This window comes from Liolophura sinensis, chromosome 5, assembly GCF_032854445.1.
Source record: "Liolophura sinensis isolate JHLJ2023 chromosome 5, CUHK_Ljap_v2, whole genome shotgun sequence".
Lineage (NCBI taxonomy): Eukaryota > Metazoa > Mollusca > Polyplacophora > Chitonida > Chitonidae > Liolophura > Liolophura sinensis.
Genome location: NC_088299.1, coordinates 6253373 through 6268981, shown reverse-complemented (window position 1 = coordinate 6268981; position 15609 = coordinate 6253373). Strand labels below are relative to the sequence as shown.

At 39.0% G+C, this 15609-nt stretch overlaps 1 protein-coding gene across 1 annotated transcript; it reads left to right on the top strand.

Annotated features, from left to right (window-relative positions):
* Positions 1 to 4451: 4451 nt before the first annotated feature.
* On the top strand, positions 4452 to 11639 carry LOC135465865 (aplysianin-A-like). The gene is made up of 8 exons (XM_064743232.1): positions 4452 to 4507; positions 6944 to 6991; positions 7188 to 7229; positions 8123 to 8498; positions 8904 to 9002; positions 9434 to 9655; positions 10581 to 10704; positions 10944 to 11639. Exons 2-8 carry the CDS (start codon positions 6949 to 6951, stop codon positions 11631 to 11633), a joined length of 1596 nt encoding a protein of 531 aa, XP_064599302.1. The 5' UTR covers positions 4452 to 4507; positions 6944 to 6948; the 3' UTR covers positions 11634 to 11639.
* Positions 11640 to 15609: the final 3970 nt, after the last annotated feature.

Here is a 15609-nt window from a genome sequence, read left to right as displayed (position 1 = left end):
AACTGAAAAGAACAAATCCTGGTGCAAAAATATTTATTAAACCTGTGTTACATCCTCATTTATGACATTATTAGACAGAAACTATAAATACCAAAACGTGGTCCCAAATATCCACCATACAAAAATTATTTTCAAGTGTCTTTTTTCTCCTTAAGAAAAAATCGGAAAAAACATTCAAGACCACATTTAGGAATAACTTTTCGAACTCTTTTATCTGAGTTTTATGTCATTTTTATGTTTTCTTTCACCTTTAATACCACGGTAGCATTTGATTTGAGCCTCGAATCCTTGTCCAACTTTCCACCATGCAGTTCACGTGCGTTTTGAGTCAGGCGAGACGGCATAATTCGTGACTCTAAGGTACAGCAGCGTGCTTAAATTATACATTTAGAAGTGTACATTTAAACAGACCGTATTTGCACGTGGTAATTAAGTCACGAAGTCTAGGCTACAAGAGTATAAGCCGTATGTGTACTTAGCAAAACCTTTTGTTTTTTGTAGCTTCCGTGCACCCTATTAAATGCTGTTGCAGTCTATGTTTAGTTTCCGTGACACGGGTATTTGCTACGTAAATGACAAAATCTCGTTCACAGTGTATGTTGGAACGTTACTGCATGTTTTCGCTTGGTAATACGTGAAAATCCAATGAAAAGCACCCATTCTCTTTGCCTGGATCCTTTTGTGAGATACATGTATATGCAGTTATTTACAACGCAAACAATTAATTTCTGTTCATATTATTGTGGACATATTCCTTCCGATTGTTTCTTCTTGTTTTTCTCTTGTTTATTTTACCAGATTTCGTCGAATAACTTACGACTTAACTTCAACACAAATACATGTAGGCCTATATATCCATGCAACTTCCAAGCAACGACTTTCGAATTGACTATGATACAACCGAACCGATTTCAGCTTTACAAGTACATATGCTCACAGCTTCCGAATATCATCTTAAAATTTCACTTCAACATAACTATACATTGTTCTAGTGCAGTGCAGCATGAAGTGGATCGTGCAACAGCTGGTGGACCCGTATCAGTATGATGGCGGGTCAGCTTACTTGCCTTCGGTAAGGCGTCTCAGTGAAACAGCACTAGATAAAAGAGCGGTGGAAATCCGTCCTGCAACAAGGAGGCACATTAAATGCACTCTATGGATTCCTTCGTCGTCATATGACTGAAAAATGGTTAAGCACGACGTTAAACCCCACGGACACACTCACTCCTAGTGCACTGGGCAACTCGTTTCATTACTTCAAGGGGCCTCCGTGGCTCAGTCGGTTAAAGCGCTAGCGCACCGTAATGACCCAGGAGTCTCTCACCAATGAGGTCGCTGTGAGTTCAAGTCCAGCTCATGCTGGCTTCCTCTCCGGCCGTACGTGAGAAGGTCTGCCAGCAACCTGCGGATGGTCGTGGGTTTCCCCCGGGCTCTGCCCGGTTTCCACCCACCATAATGCTGGCCGCCGTCGTATAAGTGAAATATTCTTGAGTACGGCGTAAAACACCAATCAAAAAAAAAAAAAAAAAATCATTACTTCAATTATATATGCTCAGAACTTCACCACACAACGTTCAGTCTTACTTAATTCAATACAACGATTTATGTTTAGAGCATACAGTATATTCCATCGTCTTCACCTCAATGCTAGTACATGTATGTATATTCCGAGCTCAGAGTATATACAACCAAAAACTTCAGGATCCACTTCCGTCAGCTTATATATTCCCATATTACCTTACAACCAAAAACTTCAGGATCCACTTCCGTGCAACTATATATTCCCGGCTTAGCTTATATACATCCAACAGCTTCAGGATCCACTTCCGTGCAACTATATATTTCCAGCTTAGCTTATATACAACCAACAGCTTCAGGATCCACTTCCCTGCAACTATATATTCCTAGCTCTGCTTATATACAACCAAAAACTTCAGGATCCACTTCCGTCAGCTTATATATTCCCATATTACCTTACAACCAAAAACTTCAGGTTCCACTTCCGTGCAACTATATATTCCCGGCTTAGCTTATATACAACCAACAGCTTCAGGATCCACTTCCGTGCAACTGTATATTCCCAGCTCTGCTTATATTAAACCAAAAACTTCAGTATCCACTTCCGTGCAACTGTATATTCCCAGCTCTGCTTATATACAACCAACAGCTTCAGGATCCACTTTAGTGCAACTATATATTCCCAGCTTAGCTGATATACAACCAACAGCTTCAGGATCCACTTCCGTGCAACTATATATTCCCGGCTTAGCTTATATACAACCAACAGCTTCAGGATCCACTTCCGTGCAACTGTATATTCCCAGCTCTGCTTATATAAAACCAAAAACTTCAGTATCCACTTCCGTGCAACTATATATTCCCAGCTCTGCTTATATACAACCAACAGCTTCAGGGTCCACTTCCGTGCAACTATATATTCCCGGCTTAGCTGATATACAACCAACAGCTTCAGGATCCACTTTAGTGCAACTATATATTCCCAGCTCAGCTTATATACAACCAACAGCTTCAGGATCCACTTCCGTGCAACTATATATTCCCGGCTTAGCTTATATACAACCAACAGCTTCAAGATCCACTTCAGTGCAACTATATATTCCCAGCTCAGGTTATATACAACCAACAGCTTCAGGATCCACTTCCGTGCAACTATATATTCCCAGCTCAGGTTATATACAACCAACAGCTTCAGGATCCACTTCCGTGCAACTATATATTCCCAGCTCTGCTTATATAAAACCAAAAACTTCGGGATCCACTTACGTGCAACTATATATTCTCGGCTTAGCTTATATACAACCAACAGCTTCAGGATCCACTTCCGTGCAACTATATATTCCCAGCTTAGCTGATATACAATCAACAGCTTCAGGATCCACTTCCGTGCAACTATATATTCCCAGCTTATCTTATATACAACCAACAGCTTCAGGATCCACTTCCGTGCAACTATATATTCCCGGCTCAGCTTATATACAACCAACAGCTTCAGGATCCACATCAGTGCACCCATATATACTCACTTCAGTTTATACCCACCAGCTGCAGAATGCACTTCAGCGAACCTATATATTCCCAGTTCTGCTTCGAACCGACAACTATGATTCAGCTTTCAGATTAACTATATATTCCCAGCTCAGCTTATACAGCCAAGCACTTTAAGATTTACTTTTCAATGCACATATATGTTCTCAGTTCAGATTCCAGTCAACAACATTAGCACTCATTTCTCAGTACAGTTATATATTCCCATTTTAGCTTACAACCAACAACTTTATGATCCACTTCCTTGCTCTTATATATTTCCATTTTAGCTTACATCCAACAACTTTATGATCTACTTCAGTGCACTTATATATTCCCATTTTAGCTTACAAACAACAACTTTTTGACCCACTTCAGTGCACTTATATATTCCCATTTTAGCTTACAAACAACAACTTTATGACCCACTTCAGTGCACTTATATATTCCCATTTTAGCTTACAACCAACAACTTTATGATCTACTTCAGTGCACTTATATATTTCCATTTTAGCTTACAACCAACAACTTTATGATCCACTTCAGTGCACTTATATATTCCCATTTTAGCTTACACCAACAACTTTATGATCCACTTCAGTGCACTTATATATTCCCATTTTAGCTTGCAAACAACAACTTTATCACCCACTTCAGTGCACTTATATATTCCAATTTTAGCTTACACCAATAACTTTATCACCCACTTCAGTGCACTTATATATTCCCATCTTAGCTTACAACCAACAACTTTATGATCCACTTCAGTGCACTTATATATTCCCAGTTTAGCTTGCAAACAACAACTTTATCACCCACTTCAGTGCACTTATATATTCCCATTTTAGCTTACACCAATAACTTTATGACCCACTTCAGTGCACTTATATATTCCTATCTTAGCTTACAACCAACAACTTTATGATCCACTTCAGTGCACTTATATATTCCAATTTTAGCTTACAAACAACAACATTATGATCCATTTCAGTGCACTTATATATTCCCATTTTAGCTTACAACCAACAACTTTATGATCCACTTCAGTGCACTTATATATTCCCATTTTAGCTTACAACCAACAACTTTTACTTCCTTATAACTACATGTAAGGTTGACTGCAACTGCAGTTTTGAGACAAACACCGGTTTGTTTGCACTGTAGAACACGTGAGTAGAGGACGCTGTCCATACAACTGGCCAATTGTCCACTGGCTTATACGTCCTAGTGCAAAAACTGCGCAATTTTGTTTAATAAAAAAATAGGATCCACAGGTTTAAACAACAAGTGTAAAGAGAGTTCCGTGATGTCTAGACAGATTACTGGTTTGTGCAGCCATGGGTAGTAAATAGCTGAATGTACACAAACAGTGGGCATAAAGCTTGAATTCATTGTAATTTTCCACAGAGCAGCGTATGTTCGCAAACCGTCTTCAGGCTATAACCGGAGGTCTATGAACTGGGTGAGTAGCCAGGGCATATGACACATGGTATACATGTTAATTCATATAACTATATTTGCTCGCTAATCTAAAAATAATCAAAGTAGTCATTTGGATGTATTTACTCTTTCATTTTATGGGTGTTTGATCCCAAACCTAAAATATATTTCGTATAAACGAAGCTGCCAAGGAAACGGCTTTGTTGATCTATACAGTGCTGTGGCGAGACATAATCACTTTGTTATTTTATTAGTTTATTCGAGCTTTACGCCGTGTACTCAAGAATATTTCACTTTTCCGAGGGCGGCCAGAGTTATGGTGGGAGGAAATCGTATAGCGCATTTATCTCTTTGTCGAATCTCTTTCTGCATGGACACTCTTCACTTGGATATGTGCTGACCAGCTGGTCGTCGTCATACAATTGAGTGGAATACTGGAATAGTGAGTACGGTGCTAAAAGCTCACGAAATAAATAAATAAACAAAAAATTAATAAATAAATAAATAAATAAATAAATAAATAAAGGAAATGAAACAGTCTAAACCTCACATTTTTTTACCCAAAGCTGACTAATTTCAATGAAACCATGCCCATGATTCACCAGAGGCTATTTAGCTACACCTTTGTTCCAATTTAGCTATTCTCTATGTAAGACATCACTCATCAAGCATTTGAATGTCTTGTAAGAAAAATTCAGTCACAAAGCTATCGCCGTCGATCTTATATCGTATGAAACTACATATACCTCTGTATTCAAGACAGGTTACATTTTACCATTATGGATTTTGCTGTATTCATTCGAAATATACATGTTACATTTTATCTTTCTGATATGTCATCATTTGAAGACAAATATCTTTCTTGACACAGCTTACAGATGAAGTGGTGAAAGACTCCAACATACATCTTTCGTTGTTGGCTATGTGGTTGATAGGTCACATTTCCTGTTTTTCCCTTATTATTTTTTATTTATTTGGTTGTTTTTAACGTCATATACTCAGAATCTTTTGTCATATGGGCAAGGGAAATTGGAGTGCCTAAGAAACACTGCAACCGGGCTTGTGATCTAAAAAGAGGGATACATTATTCGAGAGATCAAAAGAGGGTAATTCCACAGCATGTGGGCTCCGAACCGTATTATGTAATATTGTCCTCTTGTAACCTATGAGTACTGGGATACCAGTTTGCCCACTAATGTCATCGCCAAAGCAATAATGAACAACTATTCACTGAGGTTTGGTCCACATTATTTTAGGCTGAAACGGTTTCCCTGTGGGAAAAGTACTGCTCAAGTCGTCGCACATAGATTGCTCAGGTTACCTCATAATATACGTTTGTTGTCTGTGAAATTAAAAAGACTGTATATCTTTAGAGTGAGTGAGTTAGTGATTATGGTTTAACGTCGTACTTAACAATTTTTCAGTCATATGACAACGGAGAATCATTAGGTGTGTGTACACGTACTGTCTCGTCTAGTCGCAAGGGGATTCTATGCTGCCAAATTGATATTTGCCACTGAAGTATCATGCCGAAAACGCCAGACATGCCACCCCATCCAGTAACATTATATACTGACATCAGGCCAACCAGTCTTGTTTCCTTGCTCTAACCTCTCAGTGTTAACCGCCAATCGAGGCAGCAATAATACCATTAAAAAATTTTTTTGTAAGTCCCTACCCGGATTTGATCCCAGATCTCTCGATTTCGAGGTTGACGCTCATACCACACCTCCGAAAAGGTCTAAAAGTAATAGTAATCACACTGAATAAGAAATCTATTGAGAGCTTGACATACAACCACTCTAACAAATCAACATGTATCAACACTACATCAGGAAATTGTGAGACACGAGACGATGCAGTGTTGTTGTGCTTGCTCTTATCTCTTAGTGTTGAACGTCCAGCGAGGAAGCAAGTCTTTGGTTTGCCCTGACCTGGATTTGATTCCGGATCTCCCGACTTCGAGGCGGAAGCTCTAACAATTAGGCCCAACGAAGCGTCTAATGTTGATGTTGACGTTCAGTCCCTAAATCCGCAAGCTCCGAATCCTCTTAGGCTCTTTTTAGAGTCTGAAAGTGTCAGCTTGACGGAAGTGAAGCCGACATCACCACGTTTCCAAGTATGTGTAACCACCACAGTTTCAGCCATTACCCACAAAAAACACACGTATCAGTAACCCTCAAAACCTGCTCTTCAAGACCAGAGAGTTAAAATAATCCAGCTCAAATTAAAAAACAAATCAGTGCGAAAAATATCTAGAAATACATTTGTCCTTCCCCTTAGTCAGGAAATGCTTACTGATGTCTATATCAAATACTAACGCTTTTACTATGTTTTGGCATGGTATTTTGCCGTATAAATACAATCCTCAGGAGAAAGCATCTTGAGAAGAAGAAATGGAAAGCAAGCCGCAACCTATGAAGTCCCTGAACGATTGCTCATTGCTTTCATTTTTCAGGGAACATGAGGTCACCTATTTTGGTCGTCTTTGCGATTCATTTCCTTGGTAAGTAGACTTAATCGTGAAATAGAAAAACGTGGTTCTTTTAGTAATACTGCGTAATAATGCAGCGCTCCATTAACATGGAACTGACAATGGAACAGAAACGTCAAAATCGAACTGTTCATGAATGTTTGCTGCTTGTTTAGCAATAATTTTATTTTGAGTAAAACTATACCGTATTATTTTAATATTTTCACAGGGTTCCCCGTCACGCCTTATTCCCGCAATTCACGGCAATCAGGTATGGTATAATTTATAACACGTCATAGCCGTCGAAAGTTTTTTACTGATTATAAACGGCTTTCTAAGCTAGGATGGATATCAAAATTAGTAATTCAGCCAACAACTCTTGTGACCAATCAACAAGGAGGAAAACCATACCTAAGACATGCCTGATCCACATTGCGGTGCTACATTTAATATGTATTGTTGTGCTACATTGCCCTTCGAAGGCCGTTTTAAGGAAAGGAGGACGGCGTTACCTTTTTGCATCCTTTTCTTTGGGATGGATTCCTTGACCATGTGGTACAAGTTAAAACACACATGCGTCTGTGGCGACTTTTACTGCTTTTACTGAGTTATTATAACAACGCCAAAGTGAAATAAAAGAGATTACACACTTAAAAAATAATCTGTTAAATTTAACAGAAAGTCTGTTATCTGAGCGATGGTACAATGCATTCAGTTATTGCACCAGATTATTCTGTTGAATATAACACACATATTGTATGAAGATTCTATTAGACTAACATGGTATAATGTTGAATACGACACACTGTTGTGTCAAAATAAAGAGTACATTCTAGTATGAGTCGGATTTTCTGCTAAATTTAACAGATAAATTTTCTTGAGTGTAATAGTATCCATGCAATGTGCGTCTCATCTTGTGTCGGCTACGGTGCAGCAGTTATTTTTTTCTTGTTTATGTAGCTCTAAACCTTTCACTGGTTTTATCAAGAGCTATAATAGTACTGACAGTTTTAATTACACTAGGTATATTGATCTGTTTCTGTAATTGTCATATCAACGGAATGTAAATACAGTTGAACGCGTTTTCAGGTTCAAATGTATATATATCCTTGTAGGTATATTTGTTATAATGTTTTATATGTTTGCACCAAATTAATTAAACAGGATGCTTGGACGTGGCTATTGTTGGAGCGGGAATAGGTGGCACCTACACCGCTTGGAGACTCCGAGACCGAGGTTTAAAAATCGGAATTTTTGAAAACACAGATCGTATTGGGGGTCGGATGTTCAGTGTGTTTCTACCCACAGCGTCTGGCGTTCCCATTGACCTTGGAGCCATGCGCTATGAACCGGAGAATCACAAAACCCTTGTGGGCTTATTAGAAGAATTGAGACTAAAATCCACAGTATTCAAAGGAGACAGCTTTGAAAAGACATATTATTTCAGAGGGAAACATTTGAAATTTGCCGATCTCCTCACCGATAACCTCCCTTACAACCTTCGCCCAGGGGAACCGAAAGACCCGGATCAGCTGCTTTGGTAAACTCTCGTCAGACTTCGTGCCCATGTATATAACACATGAAGCTAATAAAACAGATTTGTTTGTTTATTTGATTGATGTTTTACGCCGCACTCAAGAATATGTCGCATACGTCGGCGACTGGCCCAACAAAGGAGACGCGTGACAGCTAAATATTACATAAAACCAATTCATTAACTTTAGTAAAATAGAAAAGACCACAATGCTTTCTGCATTAATTCACCTATTTCAACTATTTGCTTGAGTATGGCGCTGGTGATAAGTTTTTTTCAAATTCGAAAAGGTATCATGAAAAGATATATATATATTTAAAACCACATGTGTTTTCATCTGGAAAGATACGAAGACTGCATTGCACTGACATTTACTCGTTGAATATCAGTTATCTCTCTTTGATTCGACAGGAAACTGTACCAATCCGCCATGAATAATACTGAACCCGACAAAATCTCCAATGTGGAAGAAGGCATAACAAAGGATGGAATTCCTCTCTACAAGCATGGGTATGAGCTGAAAGCTAGAAAAAAAAATGAACACCGTTCCAGTGACAATTTCTTTATACGAATGGCTCGAAACATGAACTCGAAATGCCACAAAAAGACACAAATAAATGTACACACACCTAATGATTCCTTGTCACTATATAAATGAAAACCAAGTACGGCGTAAAATTTATTTATTTATTTGATTGGTGTTTACGCTGTACTCAAGAATATTTCACTCATGCAACGGGGGAAACCCCACGACCATCTGTTTGTTGGTGGCAGACCTTTCCACGTAGAGCCGGAGAGGAAGCCAGAATGAGCTGGACTTGAACTCACAGCGACATTGGTGAGTGACTCCTTGGTCATTACGCTGCGCTAGCGCGCAGTACGGCGTAAAGCCCCACGCATGTCTTTATATATACATCCATGTAAACCCATTGTATTGACAGTTATCTTGATTTAATGGGCACGCTATGGTCGAGAGAAGCTAAGCAATACCTGCAAGATTTTATAGCATTCCAGTCAGACTTCGAGAACAACAACGCCGTTCATAACACTCCGGCAGATAGGCTGTCTACAGGCGATGTTACCACTACCATAAAGACGGTCACTGGAGGAATGAATGTTATATCCAAGCGCCTTGGACTACTGTTTCTGAAGGCGAGCAAACAGTAAGTTAATTTAGCTCCTATGTTTATTCGTTCCAATTTACCTTCATTGCAGAACGTAATAATTAATAACGTATTAACTCCGAAGATATGTATTTTGATGATCTTAGTATTTCGACTTTAATTAAGTCTTCCTTAGGAGGATTGTGCTAAGTGAGGCACGTTTTGGCTATATATACATGTATACAGTAGGCTCCCAGAAAAGCATAATTAACAAACACGTCTAATAAGATTAGCCTGGTAATAATGTATTTTAATGTGGTTTTAGTGTCAGTGGGGCAGATTTGGCAGTATATACAACGATGAATGAATTACTGTGTAGAGTATGATACGACATGACTGGCGGCGTGAGATAACAGTTAATTGTCAATGATAAAAGGATAATACATAATCTGAAAAGATCAATAATATGTTAAAAGCATATTATAGTTTTGTTATTGTAAGATAATGTACATGATGACATATACATGTAATTGAAATACTGAGATCGTCAAAATGAGTTTCTTCAGAGTTACTATGCTTATTTATTATGCTAAGCTGTTGAATGGATCAACTAGATTCTAAAGCAAGTAATTAATACAGACTGGCCAGTGGTCCACCGATTGGCTTCTGTTTGGGAGGGTTTGCTTTCCAGGCGATACCACGTGAACATGAATTCTTGTTTTATGTAAAATATAAAAGGCAACAGCGTGGAGAGTAAAACAGAGCAGCACCGACAATGTGATAGTAGGCAATTGGTCATATGTAACTGGTGAAATAAGGCCAAATAAGAATAATGCGTTGCTTTCTAACTCACATTAGCACTATCAGTTCAGATCCTATGAAATTTCTTATGTTTGTAAAAACCAGTGAACTGGATTCATTTTAATTTATATAACATTGTGTTGGAATTATTAGTTTCAATTCGTTGCAATAACTATTTCCTTAGACATTCGATTCGACTGAACCAGAGAGTTATCTCCATACGACGAAAGACACAACGTGGGAAAGTCTGGTATGAGTTGACCATCGTTAGTACCAGGACTGTAAACGGTGTAACAGTGGACTCTAAGGTGAATATTTTTTATTTTGTTTTTTGCCGGGGGTAGGGTTGTGTGGAACATGTATGGGGTATTTTGATTAGACGTTCTGTGATGTATGATAAAATTAACATTTTTCCAAAAAATAGCAAATAAAGATTCCCTTTCAGCTTAATGTCTCAAATCTCTCTTGAACTAATAATTTTTTTTTCTTTTTATTTCATGTAAGTCTGTGTTTTCATACTAAGTCTCATACATTTTTCACATTTCAGGCTAGGCAAAAGAAGACTTGTGCAAAAGAGGTAATTTTGGCTTGTCCGCGAACTGCGCTGTCACGCATAAAATGGGGGCCATTACGTAATGATCCAGTTGTTCTCCATGCACTGGATTCTGTGTCCGATAACTCTGCCATGAAGCTCTTTCTAGTTTATCCCAGTACATGGTGGGATCGCTTAAATGGCACGTCCAAGTCTATCGTTTCGGATCTACCCCTCCGTCAGACGATGGAGTATGGTCGGTACCGTAACAGTTTGGGGCACGAGAACGTTGTTGTATTGGTGTCATACATTGACGACGAAACGGAGATCGATTACTGGACTCAGCTTAGGAAACACCCGGGCACTATTTCATCATCCGCTGTCCCGGCAGCTTATGCGGTCAGCAGGAAAGTTGTAGAGCACGCGCATCATCATCTTGGAAAATTGTATGACGTCAGTCCGCGTGACATACCACAGCCTCTAGACGGCGTGATGCAGATCTGGCGTGGAGGTGCGTATGGAAACGCATGGGAATTGTTCAAACCAGGCTTCAAACCAAGCGCTGTACAGGTCTTTATGAGGCGTCCGTCTTCCATTGACAGAGTTTTTATTGTGAGCAACTCATTTTCAATGGGGTTGACATTCTGGTCAGAAGGAACATTGAGAGAAGCTGACGCAGTAATTTCACAGTTCTCTCAGAAATAAACCAGAAATCTTTGGTATACGCAGGAAAATGTAAAAAACAAAACAAAAAAAAAAAACAACATATCATAATAAAATAAATCATAAATGGTGCTTTGGAAAGAAATCAAACAGAATGTTGAGGAACAGTGATGTTTTGTGCCCTTATTGTTTTTATTACGGTATATGGGTAGTCTTATTCACAAAAATAAATTTATCTAAATGTCCATCACATATATACATGTACGGTTACTACATTACACGACAGGAAAGCTATAGCGAGGACTATAGCACATAGTTGAATGGAAAACTGAAAACACAAGATGTCATAAGTTTTCAGAATCTGTGAGAATACTTTACAATTGTTGTTATAATCCACTGGAAGCCGTTGGGTATGCCGTTTTTTGGGGTTGCGGAACGAACAAACCTAATCTGGAAAATGTGGCAAGGCTGTGGATCCGTGGCCGAGGGGTTACCGTGCTAGCGCAGCATTTAGTCGCGTGAACCTCCAGCCCAGTCCAGCTTTCTTCCTCTCGAGTGGTAAAAGGGAAGGTCAGCCAGCCACCTATGGACAGTCGTGGGTTCCCCTGGACTCTGCCCGGGTTCCTCTCATCGTACACACATCAACACACTTGACCCGAAGGAAGGCCATAACAATACATTTGTGCGTTCAAATGAAACATGTTTCCTCCCACCACAATGCTGGCCGCCGTCGAATGAGTGAAATATTCTTGAGTACTGCGTAAAACACCAATAAAATAAATAAATAAAGAAATAAATCAAGCGAAACAGCGTGTTTATTGATGGGTTTATTGATCGGACAGAAGACTGTAACGCAAACGTTGCAAATATTGCTAATCGGTTTCCAGTACTGGTGTGCATCGTGCACTACGCATGGGCAGAACTGATACTACGTACCGTGGATGGGACGAACAAAAAAGTTTGGCCATGTTATGACTGCACTATACGCTAATATTATAATGATTTAGCTCATTTCTAGTTTTGTTTATATTTTTACTACGTACTCGACTTACATAAATTCACGCAAACGGCACGGAATTTTGAGAATTGTGAGTTGCAGAGTCATACATGCCCCGGATGTGTTATGCGGACTCAAGACCGCTGTATGTCTTATAGAGATAAATTTCCGACGGCGAAAAATTTCCGACGACGGCGAAACGTGCTGTTATTTTAGACGTCCTCTGCATAAAGTTGAGACTTCCAGTTGTGTACTGATTTTAAGTGAACAATCGAATGTTCAATGTTATGCGGGGTTACCGTTCGACCATCAACTCACTTAAGTCACTACGGTAGAGTTAGAAACATGGCTGATTAACTGAGTTACCTGCCCTTGTTGTCTAGACGACGGGAGATTTTCAGCTAACTTTGAAATGAAAGACATTGTATTGTGCTGTAATTGTGCGGCTTCCGGCGTAACTTCAGGTCTGCCGTACACATGGTTAGGAATTACGAAAACTCAACAAAACATTATCGATAGAACAAGAGATCGTATATAGGTTTACTAAAATTATAATTAGCATTCACTCTGCCATATTATTTACACATGTGCGATCCACGAACGACGTTGCATTGTAGGAATCGTTGCGCTGCCTCATTTGCATGTTATCTCGGAAAATATAAGCGCAGGATGTTTAGTTAGGAATCAAATGCAACCGATGTTTGTATTAAGGTGAATCAACTCAAAAATTCTGAATTTCTGTCGGAGGTATGTCATCTTTAATGGGCATACGTGCCCAAAAATTGTACCTGAGTGGCCCGACATGTTCAGAAAAAATGTTGTGACTTTCAGTTCCATGATACATGATACACGTTCGACCTGGCGGGATTAGCTGAGGTTTATCCGTGTCGCCCACGAACGTGAGAAGGATGAACAGACGCCGATATTTCCGTCAATAGTATATTGTAAAAATATATTTCACAATATGACGAGCACACTGACTGAAGGGAATCGTACATCTACTTACTGGGAGGGGATGGATGGTGGTGTATATTGTGCTTGCCTTACAATCGTTATGAAACCCAATGTTCATGTTCAAAATCAGCCTTGGACAGGTTCGTATAATTTGTTCCACCCCCCCCCCCTCCCCGCTTTCATTGCTAACGTCAAAAAGTTAATTTGTTAAGTTTAACAGAGAGTCTGTTATCTGAGTAATGCTACAGTGTATTCTATTATTCTAGCAGAGTGCCCTGTTAAATATAACACACATATTCTGATATGTGATTCTGATACATAAAGATTCTATTAGACTAACGGGATATTATGTTGAATATGACAGAATATTGTCTTATAGTAACGGAATACATTCTAGCATCACTCAGACAACAGACTTTCTGTAGTTTGTTGTGTATTTGGGCCTTGGTGACAGCACGCGGTCGGCGAGTTTTTTTTTTGTTTTTTTTTTTTTTGGGTTTCTTGGGGTTTTTTTTTTGGACTGTTCCCATATTGTCTTATGTTTAAAGACCACTTGCATTTCAATAACATGCTGTGCACGACATGTAGGAATTTTCCTGAGGTCGTTTACGCCGGCAGTCCGGTTTCGTGAAACTAGAGATGCAAAATTACTGAGTACATCAAATGAAATAAATCAAATAAAGTCAATTAGATGTAAAATCCATCTACATATTACTTTTTTCTCATTTATTTGGTTGTGTTTTAGCACCTGCCTCAGGTATGCTTCACTTGATTAATAGCGGTCCGATTTACGGGTGGAGGAAACCAGGTGTAGAAACCCGAAATTCTATAACCCTCGACCGTTTTTTGTAGCACATGTTATGAAGACGATCAAAGACTATAAATCTCATATTTTTCTCCATTTGGTGCGCGTGGAAAAAGCTTGCCTGGTGACGTAAATAGAACGGACGAATCTATTAAAAAAACGGCATTTTTTTTTCACTGACAAAAATGAACGGAGATATCACACACCGGCTGTAACAAAACATCTTGCGACGTTGTTAATTTCATTCCGTCCTCGGCGAAACACATGTATTCAGTATGTCGGGGACGATTTGCAACTTTGTATCTCATTTCAATTAAATTATTTTAGGCCTCAGGCTATGCCTTCGTCGTAAAATAATAACCTTTTCCACCTTATGGACTATAAAGCTGCCACTAAACACCCATAGCAGGAACATTAATTTCATAATCATTGCACAAAGAGGGCGCTAAAGTCGAGTATGAATCCACTGCACACCATTAATTATTTCGAAACAGGACGATTTATTCGAAATGGTTAGTGAGGACATCTTTTTAGGTATTACTGTTAGATACAGGGAAGAAAACGACGTTGTTTAATGAGTATTTGGGCCTCCTTGGCTCAGTTGGTTAGCGCGTCTCTCACCAATGTGGTGGCTGTGAGTTCAAGTCCAGCTTATGCTGGCTTCCTCTCCTGCCGTACGTGGGTAGGTCTGCTAACAACCTGCGGATGGTCGTGGGTTTCCCCCGGGCTCTGCCCGGTTTCCACCCACCATAATGCTGACCGCCGTCGTATGAGTGAAATATTCTTGAGTAAGGCGTAAAACACCAATCAAATAAATAAATAACAATGAATGTTTAATTTATCATGGTATATATAACTATAATTTGAAAGATAATGGACACGTTTTACTCACGTAAACACATGTTGTTATATTAGAATTATTTTATGAGGCGCAGTTATTTCCGTTATCCCGTTTAATTCCCGCCTAATTCACAAGGCAAAAGCAAGAATATCGTCATGGACGGCAGAGTTCATGTGTTAATATGATACTTAATTATATCAAGCAGGCCAAGCTGAAGGCCAAAATTTTGTTGTCTGTTTTTTTCAAAAGAGCAGCAGAGGATGTTTGCGACATTTCGCTGTTCAGGAAGCTGACTGTTGTGTGACACACTTTATGCATGTATTCAGTCATGAAGTCATATGATATGCGATATGCTGTATATATATATATATATATATATATATATATATATATATATATATATATATATATATATATAACG